The sequence below is a fragment of the Pleurodeles waltl genome, chromosome 2_1 (assembly GCF_031143425.1).
Source record: "Pleurodeles waltl isolate 20211129_DDA chromosome 2_1, aPleWal1.hap1.20221129, whole genome shotgun sequence".
Classification (NCBI taxonomy): domain Eukaryota; kingdom Metazoa; phylum Chordata; class Amphibia; order Caudata; family Salamandridae; genus Pleurodeles; species Pleurodeles waltl.
Window position 1 is genome coordinate 675,893,759 of NC_090438.1, and position 23,692 is coordinate 675,917,450.

At 42.6% G+C, this 23,692-nt stretch overlaps 1 protein-coding gene across 1 annotated transcript in view; it reads right to left on the reverse strand.

Moving 5' to 3' along the window:
• Positions 1-23,692, reverse strand: part of NAPG (NSF attachment protein gamma) — a 172,446-nt gene that overhangs the window by 29,457 nt on the left and 119,297 nt on the right. The window contains exons 9-11 of the mRNA XM_069216481.1: positions 12,511-12,589; positions 9,291-9,370; positions 414-543 (exon numbers count right to left, since the gene is read on the reverse strand). Of these exons, the coding sequence (XP_069072582.1) occupies positions 414-543; positions 9,291-9,370; positions 12,511-12,589 (289 nt within the window). The remainder of the gene's footprint in view (positions 1-413; positions 544-9,290; positions 9,371-12,510; positions 12,590-23,692) is intronic.

The following is a 23,692-nucleotide window of genomic DNA, read 5'->3' on the forward strand; positions in this document are numbered from 1 at the left end:
CTATCACCCAATTCAAACATGGAAGGAGTTAATCCTATCATCCAATTCAAACATGGAAGGAGTTTGGTGGCTGCAATCCGATTAGCTTGATCTGTGTTATTTCGCTCTCCATCTTGGATGATCTTGGCAGAGGGAGGCTAATGACTTGTAGTCCAGTTGTGCAAAGTAATTTGTATCAAAATGCTTCTGGTTTGCTGCAGTGAGAACCATTCAGAATTCAACTTATTTTCCACAAAGGGATGTAAGGTGTAATATTTATAAATAGCCCACAATATTGGTGTTTTAGTATCTCAAAATATAAACATAAGACAACATTAACAAGGAATGGTTGAGAGCCATTGACCTCAATTATCAAGATGAATCAATGCAACTGTGTACACTTTAAAGGACCCGACCTGAAAACATTAACTTACATCATTGTCCATGTATTTGAAAAGTGCAGAATTGCAGACATTAGACACCTGATCCTGGTCTTGCTGGTCATACCCTTCCAGAAGATTCTCTAGGGCTGCACAGTCCTCTGTTCCATTAAATCCTGGTAAGCTGGAAAGAGTCACGTTTTATAAAAATGGCTTTCAGATGTCTTCATCTCAAAAACGGTCACAACAAAGTTCTCCCATGCATCCACATGCTTACATATACTCCTGTCCACGACTGCCTGCATGGACACAGGACTGAAAATGTGAACACTAAATGCAAAAATCAAACTCACATTTTCACACATCAAATCCGTTTATTTTCACGAGACGGAAACACTGCATGCCAATAATGATTAAAAAAAATCTGGTAACCAAGGATGTGAAATTGAATATACTTAGTATTAATAAACTGCAGATTTGTTTTTATAGCTGCTTCAGGCACACTAACGACTTAACATTATTGCATATTTTCACATTTTACATGCCATTTGTTTCCCTGTGTTTTAAAATGAACATGCAGCTGAACGGATTAGTAAGTGTAGCCTTGTTATGCAGTTGGCACAACCAACAAATCAGGAACTGCAAATATAGGGAAGTGAGAATAGTGTACTCTAGCGTACAGTACATTCTTTCACTCTTCCTATGAGACGAGCCAGGCACCTGCTCATTAGTGTCTATATCTAGTTTCAGTGGTACCATGCGTTCTTTCCCCAATATAAATGCATTGATAATAACTGTATAAATGCTCCTCTAAAATGTATGCAATTTAGCACTTCATTTTCCATTTGACCATGAAACGAAGCTCTAGTTCGTTGAAATGGCAATCTTCACTTAGAATTTGTTATGTTTGATGATTATTTTTGCATTACACAAGTTTGACTTCTATGACTTGGTTCACTGCCTGCAAGAAAATGCCTTTGTTTGCCTCCACAGGGCTATTCTAGGCTCCAGAGCAAAGGAATAGATTTCTCTATGGGACTGGGGAGGATGACGGCCCAGTGCAGGACCTGGTGGAATGGACAGTGTAAGTGAAAACGTGTTGAACTAAATAGAGGTTAAATTCTAACTGTGCCAAACATCTGCTGCTTACCTTGGCTTGCATGTATTGTTTTGTATTGCATTGTCTATAACGTGTTGAAATGCACAGAAAATCTGAAAATGTCCTCCTGGTAGGAAATTACTGGATAATAGACTGGTCATTTCACAAAAATGGTGTATGTGTGTGTTCAATCCCTTGGTACACGGCGAGTGAGCTCCTGAAAATAGTTTGGCAATAGAGAAGACAGGCAGGAGTGCCAGAACCCAAAGCACAGACACTTGAAGCATAAAGTTGTGTGAGAAAGAGGCTCTCTGATCCAGTGTGATGCTATTAATTGTGTTTGACCAATGACTTTGTGTTCCACCACTGCGCATATTAGTTTCTCAAAGCTCAACAGTAGCACATTACATGTTGTGTTCAGTTTAGCTGCCTACTGGCTTTAACATGGCATTAGCCATTACATTCTTATTCAGTTTAGCAGCCTATTGGCTTTAACATGACATTCGACATTACATTTGATATTTAGGTTAGCTGCCTACTGGCTTTAATGTGGGTTTAGACATTGCAGTTGAGACATTGCAGATGAGCTGTGTTTTTCCAAGCTGTGTTTTTCCACATGATAGACCAAGGTGTGTTTTTCACACCAGACCCTAGCTGATAAGAGAGTACATTTGGTGTTTTCCTTTCTGCTCAGCCTTGGGAAGAGGAGGGGTCTAGGAGATCTGGCCAGTCTCCAAAGGCTTGCCTTCTTTTCCCGAGTGAGAGGAGGGGGCACGTTTTTGGAAGGATGGCTCAGGACAACAGCAGAGTTAGTTAGATTGAAACTATCTTGACAATCAATCAATCAATCAATCAATGCATTTATAGAGCGCGCTACTCACCCGAGAGGGTCTCAAGGCGCTGGAGGGAGGGGGGGGGGGCTACTGCTGTTCGAAAAGCCATGTCTTGAGGAGCTTCCTGAAGGCGAGATGGTCCTGGACAGGAACGGAGACATCAGTTGCCTGTCCCCGTTTGGGTAGAAAATATCTTTCTCGCAGTTGAACCAGAGTCATCAACTTGAAGCCCCAGAAAGATGAAGCTGAGCTAGGCCCTACAGCCTTGCCCTTCGGTGATGCAATTTTGACTTTTATGCTTTGCTTTGAAGTTATGCTATAATATAATCACATGTATTTGCTGTGTGCATTGCAACTGAGAAGTACTTTGATATATTTTGCTTTCATTGCTGTGACTACTTTTGAACGTGTGCTTCCAATCTTTTAATTTCGTCTCTCAGGAACCTCATGGTGAAGTAATAATAACAATAAATGTCTTCTTTAAACTCAGAAGTGCATTCAAGAGAGGTTCTGTAAGCTCGGTCATAAGATAAGAGAAGGAAAAGCAGGACATCCAGCCATGTTGGTTCTTTCGCTAGCTCTTCCAGGCACACAACCGAAGAAAAGCCAAACATATGGGAATCTTTGGGTGTGCGTGTATGATACCTTTCCATGCCGGCTCCATGAAATCAGTTAGAAATATAACTGAGGAGCCCCCTGACCCTACTTTCAGTTTCCTTCGCACACCCTTCACAGGATGATCCGAGGACACAAGACCATTTCTTGCTTACCGTGTATGAATGTAGGCAAACTGAAGACGGCAAAAAAATCTATTGAACCCCTGCAGAAAAGGATTTTTGCCCATCCTACAATGTATGCCACCTGTACTGGTCATGTACAATTTTCTGAAAACAGTGGGAGGGACTCATTAATGAGGATGGAAAGAATTCCTTTCCGGAACATTGTACTTTCGATTTAGATTGTTTTGGGAACTTCCAAAAATAAAGAGATAAACGGAACATTCTTACACTGGCATGACGAAGCCAAGAAACTCAACCATGAAACCCAAGTCTGTGGTATGAAACAGGATCAGAAGAGACTGGAATACCAAGATAGCCACCTTAGGGACAGAGTCAACGGTAATCCTCTTACTGTTTCACCTCCTCCCTGTTTATTCACCTTGATCACTGAACCACACAATAAATAGAAGGAGAGTGAGGACTCAATGTTTTCCTAGTGGGGCTGGTGGGTGCACCTTTGGATGCACCAGCAGCGATCTCTGATGCAGGTGGGGCACAAGGATTTAACACACAAGCGTACAATGTGGGCAACTGACAGCAGAGTGCTAGGCAGAAGAGTGCGAAACTCCAGACGGGCTACAGATTCCACTACTGCTAAGCAGTCTAGATCAAGAGTGCATTCTGCCCTAGCCCCACCCACAGTTTAGGGAGGATCGCAGACTGACTTGATAGGAACAGGATATAAATGGAGAGGTCAGAGACCTCCCCTCTGTCTAGTGATGCAGACAATAAAGATCCCACTCCACCAGTTCCTAAAATACTGTTTTCATTAAGGAACTACCCAGCCTCTGAGGGTAAAATCATCATCCGCATTTCCTGGACCACTTTTGATTTAAAGAGCATTAAGATAAGAGTCCCCCAAAATCAGAGAAAATCAATGGCTGCATCTGGTAGTGCAAAGTGAAGTGAGAGATCATTTGGTTGACAACTTGGATTTGGCCAAGATAGGATCCCAAGAATGATGGGAGTCCTGAACATGTCAAAAGATGCGTTGTTTAGTGCAGATGTGGGCCAAGTGAAAACAGATTAGACTAAAATCCCACCTTTTAAGCAAAATAAAGGTGATACATTGCAAAATAAATAGACTGACTTAGGGATATGTTTGAGAGATATTCAGGCATTGTTCATCAGATATAGAGGGCTCGGAAGCTTTAGATGCTGCACTTGTGCAGGAATTCTTAATGATTGTGCAAAATCAGTTAATAACTATCTGCACTTGATGGCAAACAAAAAGCTGGCTTAGTTAGTGACTGTCGCAAATCAATGCGTTGCCTCACAAGAAAGAGAATGTGGAATCTATATTGATGTCTTTGAAATGACAAACTAAGCAACAGAATGTGAAGGAGAAAGGACAGAAAGCCCCCACAAGGTGTACGGAGGGGAACTGGAGAGGCAGAGAGGCCATGGGACAGGAGGGTCATGTTTTGCCTGCCAGCTGTTGGGATACTGGAAAAGAGATTGTCTGAATGCAGCTTCAAATGTGCTTTGTCTAACAAACCCACCCAAATTCAACTGGGTCACACACAACCCTTATCCTGAATAATAATACAAAGGCTGAAAGGTGCTGATTGTGCTCTGAATTCCATGATTCCAGAAAGATCCTTATATTGATTGTATGATAAATGGTAAACTCACACATTGTGTTACTGATACAAGACGTTCTGCCCTGAAAATTTCGAAATTCCCTTTACTATCTCTCTCGGGATGTCCATACAGGCAGTCGGTACATCAAACCAGCATTTTCCATACCACTAGATGGGGTTGTTACTTCAAACCTGCATGTTCCAACAAAACGTTTCTGACCCCACCTCCATCACCCTTGGCCCTATAACCGATAAGCATGATTTCCTACTAAGTCCTACCTGACCTGCTGTAAACTCAATTGCACTCTATCTTGTTAACTTGACAGAGTCCACATCAATATACTTCAGAACAGGGCAATTTATGTGCTAGCATTGCTATGGGAAACAAATTGCTGATAATCCTGAAATGTCTAAAGAATTAGCTGTATTGCTATCTCAAGCGCCCCACCACAGGGTCAGAAATGTGGGTTACTATCTGCCACATATTCCAAACTATCCTCTAAAGCCTGAAAATGAGGCAGGTATTTGAGCAGTCATAGCAGACATGATTAAAGAGGGGGATTTGGTGCCAATGTTTTATGCCCATTCTTCCTATGAAGAAGGTGGGGAAGACCATCGTGTACAAACTTGTGCTGGATCTGGGCACTATTAACAATGAGGTTATCACTATATCTCCCTGTGCCCGCCCCTCCCCCACAATCCTTTCCAGTATCCCCACTAGATCTGTGTTCTGCCTTCTTTTTCCCTACCCATCTTTCAAAAGAGACAGTTCCTCTTTGCATTCTCATTCAGCGTACCTCAGCTTGCATAGCAGATGTTCCCTCAAAGCTTTACAAAGTCTTAGTTGATCTTTTCCCAAGCTTTAAAAGAGGATTTGGACACTGGTTTTTCCAAGAACTTTACTTTTGGTACAGTTCATTGATTATTTTTTTTGGCTTCTGTTAATCTAAACTACTGCAAAGGTGATGAGATCTTCACTGGAAAACACCACTTACTCTCAGAAAAGACTGAAGCCAACCCTAAACTGTAGAAAGCACCACTTTCCTAATGTGACATCTGCTTAGATAGCAGAGTGTGTAGCCCCTTAACAGAGCCCTCATTGTGGCAGAAAAAAAAAGAAAAGATGTAAATGTGTTCACAGACTTAAAGTATGCGCCCAGGAGTGCGCCACGTATCTCCACTTCTCTGGATGCAGAGGGATTTCTTGACTTCTAAAAGTTCATAAACTATTGCTTGTATGCATAGAATCTATTAAAAGCTTTACTATTACCCCTGAGAATATCTGCTGTAAACTATACTGCACACCAGCACCCTCATGATGAAGTGTCTTGAAGAAATGCTCTTACTGATTTGGATGCCAGAAAAACAGCTTTGTCAAAAACCAGCCAAGCTACTATGTATGTAGTACAAACCTATTTGTCTCCAATACCTTCTCTAAGGGCTCTGTTGCAGGCGTAAGCCTCCTAATGTGAGAAACAATACTGGACCAAATTTGGGGACCTGAAACCGTATGGAGAGTTAGCTCAGGGCAGGTAGCCCACCGAAATGTCTATTCTCCAACCTTGCCCAGTTTTATCATGGAACTGCCCATGTCGGTAGAAACAGCATGATTCATGTGTAACCCACTGGTATGCACCCTTCTTACCTCTTATTGCCCAGAACTATTGCCATTCCAGTGTCATTCTCAAATCCCATAATGTCGAGAAGGGGATCAATACCAAACTGTACCTGCTCACCCTTCTCATTGGGCCCATTTGGCCATTTTCAGATGGACTTCATTCAGATGCCTAAATGTGCCTCTTATTCGAATGTGCTCATAATTATCTGCATGTTTATGGGGTGGGTGGATGCGTATTCCTGTGCAAGAGCAGATGCTATTACTGTAGTTAAGCTCTTACTTGTGCGTTATCAGCCATTTTGAAATACCAAGTTGCATTTCGAGTGACCGAGGAGTCATTACTACTCAACAGTAGTGCAGGAGATTTCCAAGGCCTTAGGTATCAATCAACACTTCTCTTGTGCCTATCACAGTCAACAGAAAAGGCAGAGAGGAATAATGGAAAACTTAAGAATAAGATAGCAAAGATTTGCTGGAAAACACAAACAAAGTAGTCCGATGTTTTCCCTCTAGCTCTGTAGTCTATTAGAGTCACACTTACCCAAAGAATGAAAGTGAGCTCATATGAGGTATTTATGGTTGTCCTATGATGTTACCGTCAAATTCTCCCATTTACGCTGCAAAGTAAGACTCACAATTAAATTATGAGGTCTTCCAATACTACAGAAAACTCATTTGCTGTTTTTACACTTTCAGTTCCCCATTTCTAGATGCCTTGCCCAACTGTCCAACTGAAGTCTGCTACATCCTCTAAGCCACTGGCTCGGTGTTTAACTGGGTCCATCGGAGGAAGTCCAACATGCAGCCTTGCTGTCAGGGCCTGTATCTCGTTCTGTTGCTCATCACCATTACGGCTGTGAAGTCTTGTAGACTGCCAACATGGGTTCATTTCTCCCAGTACAGGTACTGTACACTCTAGCAAGACACCAGCCCACCAGTGCCCAACTCTGTACCAGAACTAAGCCCTAGGCCAGGGACTACTACCAGAACTACTGTTGGTATTGCCTCACCACCTGAAAGTGGGCAGACCTCCATGACCATTGGCTCCATCTGCTCCTCTGCAGCCACGCAATGAGGCACCCATCACCCCTCACTGCTACCACTTCTATCTGAGGTTAGTGACAGTCTCCATGATATAGGATACCTCTGCGGCTCCTGTCTGGTCTCTGCGCTGCCTCCCTCGCTTCTGGCTCCTGGCATGGTATCTCACTGCTGTGGAATGGGGAGTTGTTATCTGTACTGTACCTGTCCTTGAAAGGAGAGAGCACAATGAGCATGAGAATAATTCCTACCTGCTGTTTGAGTAATAATCGCCAAACAATATTTTTTTTTAATGCTGGACCGGAAATCATTTGCCCACTGATTTTTTGGGGGGGCTGGGGGGAGAGGGCAGGGTTTGATCGAAGTGCCTCTCAGCAAAAATGAACGTTACTTTAATCTGTTCTACCATTGGCACTGACTGCCGGAATGAGACAGCACCTTCACTGAGTCTTGGTAAGGTCTTGAAGAATATAACAATACCACCAATTACTATTTCTTCGATGTTACTCATCTTGCTTACTCTGAACGGGGGAAGTTTTGCGAACACTCACAAAGAAATTGGAGTATTTTTGTGGGCCAAAGTGAATGCAACACTGCTTTAGAAAACATACATCACAAAGCAAACTCCTATGAATACCATTTTCCCACTGGCATATTGTTTCACAAACACAGATATCAAAAGGAGTATGTGTTTTTCATCAGTAGAAGAAAACCTAAAAGTTGATGCCCCAAGACTGGGCTAGGGTCTGTTATGCCGATTATGTGGTCCCTTCCATCTGACACTCCAAAACCTATCCCCTTCAACTGTGGCAGGTGCGCTGTGAGGTCTCCGGACAAAAGAGATTCTTCGCCATTTTGTTTCCCCAATACAGTGTAGGGAAGGTCATCAGAGTCAAGATAGAATGCTCAAATACTGGAAGTGTTTGAGTAAATGGTAATTCATTTAAAGTGGGTTGGGGTAAACTAATTTATCAGGGTCAGAGTGTTGCACTCATCTCCCCAGCACCTCCCTCAGTCTCAATGCACAATTAGTCTATATTAAGAGCAGTGAAAGAGAATTACATGAGATTCATAGTAGCTTAGAATTAAGAAGTGGCATCTAAGCTTGCATAAATAGGATATTTTGGCAATAAGGAATGGAGTTTTTTTTAATAGTTATAGCAGTGACCTTATGTATTGACTAAACTGAGTTTGTGCATCATCCAATGTGCTTACATTAAAAGGTGTTGCCCATGCTTATCCGTCTGATAATGACGATCAAAAATGTAGCAGTGAAGAATTTAAAACTGAAGCACTCTTGCTATTAGCTACTGAGTTGTTATAATTGTTCAAATCATAGTGAAAAAAGGGAGCATTAGGATGTAAAATGTCATATATATATTTCTGTTTATATTGGAAAAACAAATTTAATGTTATAGCTGCTTAAAGCTCACTTTAGCATTAATGCACATTTACACGATTTAAACGCACTTTTCATGTGTTGGACAATAAAAATGTTGCTCTTCTGCTATGGTAAGAGTAGCCTCATTCTGAAGTGGGCATAACGCGAAAACGACAAATATAGTGAAGCCGGCTTTTTTTTCTAGGTTACTGTATCTACTTCCATGACATTTGCATTTTTCCCATGATAGAAGCCCGGCACCTGTTGCCCGGGACCTGTATCTTAATGTCAAGTTATAGTTTAATCTGTACCATGTACTTTTTCAACCATTCAATTGCATTGAGCAAAAAGTGTGTAAATCTACGGCTGAAATGTTTGGAAGTTAGAAATACGTACCCCAACTGACAAGGGGGCGAAGCTCTGGTATGCTGTAATTGCAATTTGCACTTAGAATATTTGATGCTTTGCTGGCTACATTTGGTCTAAACAGGTGTTAAAATTCCAAGAGGTTTTCCGAGTTTCTATTTTCTTAGTAAAGTGAGAAAAGGAAATGTTGTCGCCAAGCTTTTTTCTGAGTCAAGTGAAGCTTTTACATACCTGTAGGATTCTCTAACGCATTTCTCTGCAGCTACATAGTCATTCCTATGAAGATGAACTAACACTTGAGCAATTGTTTTCTGAAACACAAAAGAAAACAGAAAAAACAAGAAAAGTCAAAAAATGTACATTACTAATCTATAATAGTTATCTTGAATTTGCTGCAATTCAACTTTTTTCTTTCTCATTCTTAGACGTGGATTAATTAGTTAAAAGAACAGAGATCAAGGTAATTGTTGTTACTCATGATACAAAATAAGAAAATAAAATCAGTACAAATTAAAAAACACTGGATCAAATAGGTGATCACCAGGGTCAAAAGGGAACGTTTGCCTTTTTAACACTGGGATGTTTAGCATAGGTCCAGGTCGTCTTCATCCTTCCCAGATGCTCAGGACACTCACTGGCTAAAAGGAGTTCTAATTAGACTCATTGTAGAAACACACATCTGCGGATATCCTGAGCATCTGGTATCAATATTGCCCTGCTGCACCCACTTTAGACAGCCCTGTTTTGATACAACAAGTTAATCACCTGCAACATCGGCTAAGCACCTTGACATCTTTACTCGATTTGCATGGATACACCACCCCTTTCGAAACACTTTTCAGGCAAACACACACCAAACACAGCTGCGCCATGCAGGAGCATTTCAGACCATGCCTATTGTACACCAGAACCAAATTAAAGGTCAGTATGATGGCCAAATTCTGACAATTGCAAAGGCAATCTCTGATGCCTAGGTTTAATGTGCCGGAAAAAAATACACAGCCACAGGGCTTTGTCAGAGGTGTTGTGTGGAAATATTCAATGTTGGATTCATACTAGATTTTAAGGGAAACCCCTGACTATCTGTATTATTTTCTATGCAAATGCATCTTCTGTGGATAGGCTGAAAATACGGGAGGGATTAATCCCTCCTCAACTAGGTCGGACACATTGCAATAAGCCCTGTGCCGAGGAAACTTCCATGTGCAGGTCTTTCTTGGCAAATCGCATGTGATCCAGCCCCAACCAGCAAGCCTTGTGTGTGTATCAAGATCGATGTTTCAGCAGCCAGAAACTCTTGGCATTGGTTAGATTTCAAAGAAAATGTAAAATATTATAATGGTCTCAAACGTCTCATGAAAGAGGCACTCACTTTTTGGGAATGTTTAGGCTCTAAATAGCAGAGAACTTTCAGGCTGATTGAACGAAGGCTGGGGCAGACATAATTCTCTCTACGGACCTAGGCTCTACAACTCATTGCCTCTTCATATCAAGATTGAATTGGACCACTGGAACAGTAAAGAAAACTGCAGTGTGTGCCAGATTCGTGTCTCATTCACACACACACCTCTGTCACTTGAACACTGGATCTGGACTAAAAAGTGTGTCAGCTGAATAATTTTATCAGCACAGTAACGCCCAAGAAGGAGCTAGTGATCGAATCAAGACATCCCGTGCTTGAAACCACTACCAAAGATGCTTCACGTGTAACCTGTATTCAGAGCATCAGGTCTTCTAGGATGGGCAAAGCACCACAGTGTACCCTCGAAGAATGGAGTGGCAGGGCAAACCAAAACATACTATACGAAGTAGATAAAGCTGGCATGTCATACACAAAACCAGTTTTCAGTAACAAGTGTAACATTTGCGAGTGGAGGACTCTAGCCCCATGTAGGATACCGAAACCATATTGACATATGTGTTTAAGCGATACGGGGTCTACTTAGAATTTGGCAGATGTCCTGTCTGCCCATTTAGAGCACATAGCTATTAAACACTCTAGAATATGTGGACAGGAGCCAATTTTTGACAGATATCCCACATTTGCCAATAACTCTTTCCTAAGACTAGGACTGCAATTCTAGTTACCTGAGTGATTTCTTGCTTAAGGTCTTAATTTGTAACTTCCTTAATAAAATTACAGATGTGTGTAGACCACCAAAGAATGGCCGAATAGCCTCTTTTGGAGCAACGAGGCCTGCCTTAATTTCCTTCCTTGGAGCCGACCGGCACACGCACCAAGTATGTGCATTGGAAAGTATACATCTTTCAAGTAATATCTGTCAGAATGCAGTATTTCTTTTGCCTTACTGAAAGAAAGGTTTAGTGCTGCAATCCTCAAGGAGTTATGTGTGCATAGTTTATGTAACAGGAAAATTTAAAAAAGAGGCGTTAAAATGGGAGAGAAAGGTTAGGAGGCAATAGATCTTAAAATAAATATGTATTCCGTCGGGACTGCCTAGGCCATCTAAGAAGGGATTTCAGGGAAAAATATAATTGAAAGATTTAGATTTCACTCTCACTCTTTTTGTATTGGCTATAATTTAATGGCTCCTTTGTGATGCACTCTACAATATAGAACATTTTCAGTTTCACCAACAGAAAGTTAAGGAAGATATACCTCCCAAATATGATCACTCAGCATGCTTACCAAGCATTGTTTTAATGGAAGGGTAGGCATCATTCTGGCCACCACAGCAGTCACAGAAGCCCCTGCATCTCAATCGAAACTAGAATTGAGGTTAAAAACTAAAAGATGGAAAGATTGTACTTCTCGTACACATCAGTCATGTCCAAAGAGATCTACAAAAAGTACACTAACCTGAGACATGTCACAAAATATGTGCCGGTGGACCCCAGCACGTGCAGTGAGATCATATACATTAACCTTGTTCAGTGCATGTCACAACCTGCAGCAGAGTCAGAGCTGGCAGGCAAGAAAATATTTTTTTTTAGATTTCAGAAAATGTGACTGCGCTTTATATAGACCCATTATATTACATGAATCTTCAGGGCTACTCAACTGACATTGAGAAGGACCACGAGGACTTAGTGATTCCTCTCACTACAAACATTTTGTAAGCTCAGTCCGAGGACTGAGGAAAGTGTTCATTATAACAACTCTGTGAGAGCAAGTATGCATTACAACCAATTTTTCTACTTTGTCTAATGCGCCAGTGCGAGTTTCCAACGCTGTTCTAAATGTAGTACTTGAACTAGAATTTCAGCTTAGATTAAAAAACAAATCACACAGTAGCCCGAGTATGCTCATTTGATAAATAAAAGCATAAGACCATACTTCCATTCAGGAGGACTGGGTTTACACGTATTGTTTTAATGAATGAACAGATATATTTCAACCACAAACAGAATATATTAACGCAGAAACATAATATAATGTAATCAATTCACAGCCCAATGGTCTACCATATATGCAAATTACATACGTTACCTTAAAGCATGTTGGGTAATTTTCTATTTCTTTATACATGTTTTTTTCCTTTTGAAGGGAAACCACAGCTTCATCTAACCTGTTTAGACAAATAAAGAAACCAGTATTAACCAACAAAAGGTTAATCTTAAATTGGCCAGACGTCAGAGTAATATCACTTAAAGCTATAATTATGATTGTACAAGTCTAGTATGAGATAGACCACAAATAATTAAACATATTTTATGCTACAGGAAAACCAAAGTAGGGTGTCAAGGTGGGAGGGGGAATAGATCTTTAAAAAATGCACACTCCATGCATACTGCCTAACCATCCTGGAAAGAGAGCTTAGGGAAAAAATATAATTTAAACCTCTATATTTAATTCCCCTGAAGTAGCTATTATTAGGCTGCTGCACTGTACTGCGCTCATGATAAACTTTGCCCTATGATTTAGAACATTTATTATACCCCGCTAACTACAATGTTTGAATGTTAAATTTCTGCTAAATCATGTACACTTTGGATATGCAATGTTAAAGGTCTCGTGGATCCATGTGCATATACATAACACTGTTGTTTTCTTGAGTTCCGTTTAATAAACTGTACATATATCGATTATGGAAAGCGCTCAGACATCTTATGTCAGGGGTTTGACAAACTATTTCAAACATCTAAAAAAAAGTGATCAAGTAGGACAGAGGGAAACACTTGACAACAGGATTTTTGCAGAGCCATAATCACAACCAATGATAAAATTGTAGATGGATTTCTTTACTGGAGTGGAGGCAGGGAAGTAGATCTTCCCAGGGTGTGGCACAGCAAACTGCAGTGAACTAACAAGTAGGCATGAACTGGCTACCCCCTTGTGAGACATTGTCTCCCCTCCCTCTAGAATTGCACACAATCTGCTTCTGTGACTGGCTGGAGCAAATGAATTGACGGTGATAAAGGGAAGAGACCATCTTTATATTAACGAGGCGTAGGAGAAGATTTTCACAAGTCTAATAGGTGCCAGAAAACCAACAGAAGTAGTCAGGTTACAGCCGGTAGGATGACGCAGTAAATTGAAGGAGCGCTGCTGAGCAAATATGCTCACCTAAAAGTCCAGGGTTCGAACCTTGACAAGGCAATTCAGCTTTTGGAGTGAACAGTGGTTAGGATCTAATGGGGACATAATGGGAACAACGTGCCCATGTTTTTTTGTTTTTGTTTTACAGAAACAGTTTTCATAGTAATAAAAATAACATCAGTCCTTAAACGAGTAATGCCGACCTTGAGGTGCCTATTCCTCACTGTGTTAATTAGGATTCAATTCTTTGATTTCCTGGTTACACAAAGACATCCGCAGTGATCATATTAACCGACTGAGGTTTCATACCCTAAAAGTGAATTTCCCACAAATTAGATGAACTTGCATTTATTTTTTAATATTGGGCCATTATTTTATATACAATTACCTGAAGGCGAAAAAAATAGTTAAAAAAACATTTTTAAACTATGTCTTCTACCTCTCCAAACCCACACACACTCTCCTCCGTGCATGGCACTTGGGATCACAGTTCCCATATTTTTTTATTCACTTCAGTTGCTGCTGGAGTATTGTTAATTTAATAAAAACATCCCTTATTTATAACACTTAATAGAAAAGTTATCAAATCCCAGCTAGGCTGATGTTATGGATGGAAGAGGACAACGTAACATACCTCTGCTTTCAAATGCATGTGCCACACACCTCTCTCCAAATCATCCTTAACATGAGGTAAGAAACACAAAGATTAATAGACGTGGAGAGGGGATAACCCACGTGGCCAAAAAATAAGTTCTAGTGAGCCCCACTTCGGGTTGCCACCTCTCTTAGAAAGAAATGCCGACAATTTGTTTATGTTTTGCGATTCTGGAATGATCAAGGGCCACACGTACAAAAGGATTTAGCTGTCGCAAATGACTGCAAATTGGGCCATTTGTGAATGCTAAGTAGCCTTCTGATGTGTATTCATTTTGGAGCTTTGCTTGGGCACACTTATTTAAGCCTAGGCCTGCGGCCTGTGCCCTTTTACCCAAATACTTGCTCTATTTTTATTTAATAATTTTAACTCACTTTAGCATAGCCTGCTTTTAGCAGGGATTTTTTGTTTTTCTAATCAGCTGCTATTCTGCGAACATGCTGTTGCTGCTTTCAGTGAACAACATTTTCAGAGTGTATCTCTACTCAAGGTTGCCCATTGCGGTACATGATAATCTTTTTTGTACTGCCACCACAAAAGTGCGCAGACAGCCTGACAATTAGATACAAGATCACGTCAGGCCTGGTTCTCAGAACACAAACATATTTATTATAAAAACATCACACAGGCCATAGAAGGTTAGAGAGGTCATTCCAACCAGGGGGTTCATCCAAGCTGTATGCCATTTCACTGCTACTTTGCTATCCCAGTCCTGTCTCTGCAACCAACCAAGAAGACAGAGGGCAGATCCCTGTTTTCAGGTAATGGGGTGGATGTTCCTTATATGGATTAATTAGTGTGTCACCGCTATTGCCCTTGCTTAGAAGCTGGACGATTGAGAAGGATTCCTATGCACATGTTTATTCCAGTAGGCTGGAGATGTTGACTTTTTCACTGATGTAACAATCCTAATTGTGCTCAGTCTCATCTGCCCAATAATTGCAGCCCATATATTTTATTGTAGATTGCAGTCTTTTCAATAAATGCACTGAAAACTGCCCTGCATCTCTCTCTGTCTGCTTACGTGTTTGTGAGACTCGTGCTAATGAGAGAAATGGGTGAGATCTCTTGACGACGACTTACCTGAGGAGTCACAGAGTGTCATGTTTCAGGCTGCCACAAATCACCTTTACTTTCTAGGTTTGGGTGAGGTGCTGCTAGCTAGCCAAGAAGGATAGGCAGATAGCTATCAAATGATGTGGGATTGACTCAGTCACCCACAAGTGGTGGTACTGCCGCCTGAATCCAGCAGTCTCATCCCCATGACGAGAGTCCAACGACACTGACATGTACCAACCCTATTTTGTGAGTCGGTAACCTATTTCTGGACTCGCAAAATAGGGTTTGCGATTCGATACGAGGAAGGGGTGTGTGTAAAGGGAGTCCCTTCCTAATAGCGAGTCGCAGGTCCATGAATTTATGTTTTGCAACTCGAATGCGGTTGCAAAACATTCGCAGTTTACTACCAATTTCAAATTGGTGGTAACACATTCCCAAACGGGAATGGGATGGCAACATTTTTTAAGAGCAGGCAGTGGTCCCTCAGACCACTGCCTACTCATAAAAAAATGAATAAAAAAAAGTTTCATTTTAATTTTTTGAAATGCATCCCATTTTCCTTTAAAGAAAACACACTAATTAAAAAAAATGCTTCATTTAAAAAGCAGTCACAGACATTGGGATCCCAGCAGGCCACCATTCCTGTGAGTGCAGGCCATTCCCAATGGGTCGCAAATTGTGACCTGCCTCATGAATATTAATGAGGCAGGTCACTTACGACTCATTTGGGAATCGCAAACAGTGTTCTACATCGCATTTTGTGACTTTCTAGTTAAGAGCCACAAAAGGTCGTAATTAGGAAGTCGCAAATTCCAGAGATAGTACATGTGGCCCCAAGTGTTGTAGGTAAAAAAACAATGTTTAAAATTTGCAGCATTCTTTTGTACTGTGATAATCATCCCTTTGTTTGCTGTAATCATTTAGAGGTGAAAAAACAGCTGTTAAATATTTTGTAAGTTTTATTTCTTCATGTGTTTGCTGTCTAGATCTATACTTTATACAGCAATAAGTGGCGGGTCTGCATGTCTTCCAATTTTTTTTTTTTACAGGCAGGGGTATAAAAATACAGGTCAGGCAAGTAAAAAATATGGTGGGTGACAACTATAGCACCAGCAGCCCAAATTACTCACTGCAAATAACTACCTGTAATAAACCTAACAGTGTTGTTATCTGGGCTCCTAGATCCAAGGAAACCCCTGCTGTGCATCCTGCACTATACAAGACAATAAAATACACACTGTTCACACAGTAAGTGCCCACCTAGGTTGATGTTGATGTATGCATGTGGCAACGTGGTCATTTGAAATTGGGAGTTCAATTTTGCAAACAGCACACACAACGTATAAAAGTTTGCAAACTGAGAAAAGGAAATTGAGAAAAAGAAACTGGAGCAAAGACTGGTCTTTTTTTTTTTTTTTTGCAAAATCAACGTGGTAACATTCTATAATTTATTAATTCCAAAGTCCTCATTAGGAACACTTATTTCCTTAACTTGTTGTGCTCCGAATTTCTCCACTGTTACTAGACCCCATTCACACTGGGGGGACCTCGCCAAATTCTATGTATGTACGCTCTCTATCACCTCACTTAGGACTGTAAAAATATTAGTAATTTATGGAATGTTTTATTTAATCTCAGCCTTTGGCAATTGCTCAGTCGCATAAAACACCACTGTTTTTCATTCACTGTGCCACTCTTTACAGAGACCTGCAATTATGCAAATCAAAGTCTTTGTCAAGCTCCAATAGGTACACTCCAGCTCAAACTGCCAGACCAGGTCCTCTCCAGATGGAACACAAGCAAGCCCTGACTGATTTTGGCCTACTTACTCCTTGTAAGACCGGTATATCTTGGTTTCAAAGATACAGCGCACACAGGACATGTGAGAATACTTGATGCTTTTAGAGTGTCTACTGCAAAAACAACAAAGTGATGAAAGGAATAATTAGAGGCGGCTGAAACTATTTTATATCTGTTTCTATTAACTGGCATTTCTAAAGCACACAGCTGTCCAAATAGGGCCGCTCATTGCTAGAAGGCAGATTGATGAACCAGATTCAACTGTACCGACTTAGTCTCTATCGAACAGCCACGTTTTGCAAGACTTCCTGAAGCGGAGTTCGTCAGAGGAACTGAAATGTTTTATGGGGAAGGAACGGTTTGGCTGCCAGGTAAATAAAACTGCCCCTTCACATCTGCTTTTAAGAATTTTTAGAGTTCCTGTATGCATCGCGTTAGAGAACCTTAAGGATCTTAATGGCACATAAGGCTGAACAAGAGCGGGTCTGTGTTGCGGAAGGCTCAATATGTAATACGTAAAAAGTTTTTAACTGAACCCTTTAATGATTTTGGTATTGAGCCAATGAAGTTTGACAAGTAACTTGGAGGTGGAGTTATGCTTAGGCGCCCTCATCAGCAGGCGTGCTGCCATATTTTGAATAATCTATAATCTTCTTTGCCAGATAATAGGTACCTAAGTAATGTACATTACTGCAGTCCAGCGGCATGGCTTCAGGCTTGCCACTTTAGAATGATGTTTCGGGGCTAGCGAGATAAGCAACTGGATGTCCTCAGCATACAACACCAATGAAAGACCATAGGACTGAATTAAGTCAGCAAGCTGGTGGACATAAACATTAAATAATGTGGGGCTCAGTGATGAACCCCTGAGAACTCCACATTCAAGGGATAAGACATCTGAAAAAAAGGTGTATCCCATACTCGAAATCTTTAATCATCGAGAAAGGACGAGAACCATTTAAAAGCCTGATGTCAGCACTTGGCCAAGCCCAAGATGGCACTGGACACACGAGTGCAGAGCTCTGTCCCGGCCCGTGGCAAAAGCGAGCCCCCTGGAGGCTGTCACCCACCCTTTAACGTCAGGGGCTGGATCTAAAGGGCCCGGGGAGACTCTCAACCCAGTGCAGCCAATAAGAGTGGTCAGGAAAGAGGAAGAACAGCCGGCGCTGTAGATGGGGCGTGCCTCCTGGATGACGTGCCGGCGCTGTAGATGGGTCGTGCCTCCTGGGCAGCCACGAGGATGGGTCGTGCCTCCTGGATGACAGCGACTCAGCTGGGGATGCGCGAGGCCAAGCAGTAAGAGGTGAGCCTCTGTTAAGGAGCAGCTTGAGAGGCCTGCAGGACTCCCAACCCAGTGCAGCTGAACAACAGGACCAGAACAGTAAAGTGAGGGCCAGTGCAGTAGACTGGCCAGTGGCTGCAAAGGCAAGCCGCATCTGCAGGATGACGGCGACTCTGCACGGGCAGCACGAGGATCAGTAAGAGCCTCTGTAAAGCAGCAGCTGGAGCAACCTACAGGATAGCCAGATCAGTTAGGGCAGATCTCAACCAAACCTATTCGAACTTAAGAGCAACTTGGGTGACCTGGGACAGGAGGTCGATGAACTGGAGAAAACCCAACATGTGCGCACCCTGGAACAGGAGAACTATTGCCCCCACCTGGTGACCGTCACCGATCAGCTTGTGATCTTCCAGGAAAAGCAAGAGGACTTGGATAACCTCTCTCCAAGATGCAACCTTTGCATACAACCTTCTGGGTAAAAAAAAGGAGGTGACTTCATCCAATAGATACAGGCCTTAGTAGAGGCACTGGTAGACGAGAACAGCCCCCTAATCAAGAATCGAGCACACAATGACAGTTGAGGTGGCAGGTCCCAGAACAAGACGTTTCTCTAGATATACTGGTCTGCTTCCACTATTTTGAAGACAAAGAAGTGATCCTGAAGGAAGCTTGAAGGGGCTTACAGAGTGGGAAGTCAGAGAATGCCTTGAAAATAAAACTCACAAACAAGCTCCATACTCTAGAATAAGACCACAAACACACTCGCTCCCAAAAGCTTTCCTGCACGTCCAGCTAGACAATAAACACTATGAGTGGAAATAAACCATGCAAACTGTGAGAAAACCTCTGCCGCACACAGAACCAAACCCTAATAGCAGAAGTTAGATCCCAGGACAGAAGGGTACACACCAGAGATGCAGATAAAGCCCAATGCTTCCACACATATTACACACATCTATACACTATGGAGCCAACCCATGCTCAGGCCAGAGCTGCATATCTAGCAGAGGCAGCTCTGCCCAAATTGAACCAAGTCGGACAGGGAACACTTAGAAAAGCCTATAACCAAGGAGGAGGCTCTCCAAGCCATATCTAAACAACTTCTTAACAGAGCCCTAGTACTGAACGGGTTCACTGCTGCCTTCTACTGTATTCCAGAAAATTACTTGCAGAGAGTCAGTGGCACCTTTCATGGCCAAATCAACTATCTCCAGCATTCATAAACTGGAAAAAGACCCCATGAAACCTGGCTCCTATAGGCCCATAGGCCTACTCAACATCGATGTGAAAATATTCACAAAGATTGTGGGCCTACGATTGCAACTGCTGATAGAAGAGCTGGTCCACCCCGTCAATATGGTAGAACATCAAAGAAAGCACTCCACCTCCTCGACACTGGAACCACTGGGGCCAAGCAATCACTCCTGGTCACCCTGGACATGGAGAAGGCATCTGACAGGGTGGGCAAGGACACACTGAGGTCGACGGGCAAGAGGGAAACATTCATGAAATGGCTATTCAATCAAACAATCAATCAGTGTTTATAAAGTGTAGCTACTCACCCGTTAGGGTCTCAAGGCGCTGGGGATGGGAGGGACATGGGGGGCGAGGGGGGGAGAAGAGTGTAGTGGAGGGCTTTGTGTGTGTAGGTGAGAATTTTGAAAGGATTCTTTTCTCTATGGGGAGCCAGTGCAGTGTGCGTAGGTGTTGTGAGATGTGGCAGTGTCGGGGTAGGTCGAGGATCAATCTGGCAGCGGTGTTCTGGATGTTTTGCAATTTGCAGGTGAGTTTTTTGTTGATTTCTGCGTAGAGCGCGTTGCGTAGTCCAGTCTGCTGGAGATGAGGGCATGTGTGACGGTCTTTCTATGCTTGAAGGGGATCCATTTGATGGTCTTGCATAGGAGGCAGAGGGTGCGGAAGCAGGTGGAGGTGACTGAGTTGATCTGATGGTTCATGCGGAGGTCGGGGTCAAGGATGATTCCGAGGTTGCGGGCTTGGCTGGCGATGGTGTTTGCAGCCCTGTTGAAGTGGTGATGGGGGCATGGGTCCGTGGGGACCCCGGAGTGTATGGACTTCATGGTTTTCAATGTATCTTCAGTGGAGAAGGGTGTCCAGGTGGAGATTGTGGGTTTGTTGGTGTCAGGGGTTGAGAGGGGGGATCTGCGCGTGGGTTGTCCTTGTTGAAACTGTCGTAGATGGTCTTGATTTTGTGGTGGAAGTAGGTGTTGAGTGTCGCATAGGTCCTGTGAGGGTGAGATGTCTGTTGTTTTAACTGTTGGGTTGGGCCAACTCCTTGATGATGCTGATGAGTTCCTTGCTGTTGTGTGTTTGCGAGGATATCCTGTCTTGGATATCCTTCTTTCAGGTGTTTGATGATTTGGTGGTGTGCGGGTGGTGGCGGCTTTGAAGTTGCTATGGGCTTCTCTGGATTTGGTGTTTCTTCAGATTTTCTCCAGGCGGCGACAGGTGCGTCTTGATTCCCGTAGTTCAGGGGTAAACCAGCTGGCTCTCTTTGTGTGGGTGTTGGTTTTCTTTTTGAGAGGGGCTATGGTGTTGGTGCAGTCGGTGATCCAGTTGTGGAAGGTGCTTGCTGTGGTGTTTGGGTCATCGTTGCGTGCGATGGTGGGGGCAGCGAGGGGGGCGGTGAGCTGATCGTCGGTTATTCTTGTCCAGTTTCTATGCGATGGCTGGAGTTGGGGGTCTGGTGATGGTGAGTGTGTTGAAGGTGAAGTGGATGCATCGGTGATCTGTCCATGGGAGTTCTGTGGTGTGGCTGAAGGTAGCGGAGGTTCCTGTAGTGAAGATGGGATTGAGGGTGTGTCCTGCAGAGTGTGTTGGCTCTGCCATGATTTGTTGGAGTCCTCTGTTGTTGAGGTTGTCTAGGAGGAATGCGGTGTTGGGGTCTTGTGGTTTCTCAAGGTGGAAGTTGATGTCTACCAGCAGGGTGTAGTTGGTGGCTGCGATGGCTTGTGCGGAGATGAAGTCAGTGATGGAGTCGGTGAAAGGTGTGTGAGATCCTGGGGGGCGGTAGATGATGGTTCCCCTGATGGTGGATGTCGGGCTGGTGTGTAGCTTGAAGTGGAGGTGTTCCATCAGGTTAATGGCTTCTTTTGAGTCTTTGGAGTGTGTGTTCAGGTGGAGGTGGGACCTGTGGACGATGGCGATTCCCCGCCAGGGCAGCTGGGGCGATCTTTCCGGGCGATCTTGTATCCCTGTGGGATGGCGATATCTGGGCCTGAGGTGTTGTTGGTCTAGGTCTCGGTGAGGACTGCGACAGCATAGGAATTGGCAGCCTATTAAGAGTCTAGTAGGAAAATACGCCCTGATGGCCTCCACTCACGTTGGATTACGACTGAGCAAGGCACAAGACAGGGGTGTCTTTTGTCGTCTCTGCGGTCATGCTAGAACCCCTTGCACAACACATCAGAGCCAACTCCAATTTCTTTTCACAACAGTGCATATCTTATATTGGATGCCAGCATGGTCCAGAGAGGTGGGCGTCAAAGGTGACTGAAATGCAGATACTAAAAATGTCAATAAAATGCATTTGAACCTAGGAGAGTGATGCTCTACTCCAAGACCGTATAATCTCTCCAACAGTATAGTATGGTCAACCGTGTCGAAGGCTGACATGTGATCTAGTAAGATAAGGGCTACAGTGCCACCCATATCCAGAGCGCATTTTGGTCCTTGGTTACCGCCAATAGCACTGATTCAGTGCTATGGCCAGGATGGAAGCCCATCTGTGAGAAGTAGAGAAAAGGGCTATTTCTTTTTTTTAACTCAGTTGAGTGTTTAAATGCTTCTCCAGCACTTTTCCTAGTGAGATTGGCCTACAGTTCTCAAAATGGGAGGGATGCAGGGATGGCTTCTTTGATACAGGCTTAACTATCTCATGTTTCTAGGCCTCAGGTAAAACTGTACTTGACAAAGATAGGTTCAAGAGCTCCTTTACAACAGGGAGGATAATTTCTGTGACAAGTAGGGACGGGTATAACTGAGCACCCAATTTTACTTTCCTAACAAAGATCGCTGAATGCCCATCATCAAAAAGTAGTAAAGCAGAAAGAAAGGTCCTTAAGACTTTGGATTAAATAACTGTTTCATCTAATGGGACAGCCTTTTCTGGGTTATGGATGGAAGCATAAATGTCATGTTTTTACCCTAGAAAAGAAAGTGGCTGAGTCATTACATCGAGATTCTGACGAAGCTGCCACTGGGTTCTTTGCTGCGGCATCAGTGAAAGACTTCACTATCAGAAGAAACACTTCTTTGGCCGAGTTGGCAGCACTGTCTATTTTCTTGGCAAATAATTCTACCTGAGCTTTTCTAATGGCATAGTGACAGATGTTTATCGCCTTCCTGCATTACGGTTTATTACCCATATTGCAGTTCTTTCTCCATTTTCGCTTCAAAGTTTTGCATTTCTTTCTCAAGTCTTGAAACTATGAATTGAACCAAGGGTTACATCTCTTTGCCTTCAGGCCAGTGCTTTCATGACAAGAAACTTATCAAGCACGCTGTAACCCATTTAAAGATCCTTTCAGCATCAGTCACGGAATCATCGAGTTCTAGTGTCATGCAGGCTAAGAAGGAGGTCCGTTCTATGGAATTGAGTTTAGACCAGCATCAACTTAACATCTTAGTAGATATGGGTGGGTTCTTGGGCAAGGAGTGTGAAATTAGGACTACAAAATGATCTGACTTCATAACTTGAAATGGCAGATTAACCAGCAAATCATCAATATTAGAAAACACTAAGTATTCCACTCGTCACTTTTTGTATTCCCCAACTTGGGAGAGGTGCATCTTTCAACCAGGACTATTTTTGCAAGCTTCACTGCTTATTTGTGCAGCAAGCAAAGTGCCTGATTAAGTGTCAATGAACCTTCTACACATGATGTGTCTATAAGGGTAGCAAGTGCTCTGTAAACAATCACAAAGACTTTTGGGTAGACCACGCTGCTAACCATATCGCCTACATTAAGGATGGTTTGGCGCAGGTCAGTTAAATAAAGATATGTGCAGTGTCAATATAGGTAAGCGATTATACCATTTCAGGTTGCTATTCACAGAGCCCAACCCATGGCGAGCTCAGCCCAATAAATAATTATATGCTTTGTGTGTGCTACACATTCTAAGAGTCGATACCGATAAGTGACTAAAACATTTCAAACACAGTGGTTTGAAAGTGCAAAACATTTTGAGAAGCTAATTTGCATATTATTTAAATACATAGAGCGCATAACCATTTTACTTAGTTCCTTAAAATACACATTTTATGCCACTGCATTTTACCACAAGAAATGGTGATACTTCTTGTTAGAAATTGGGTT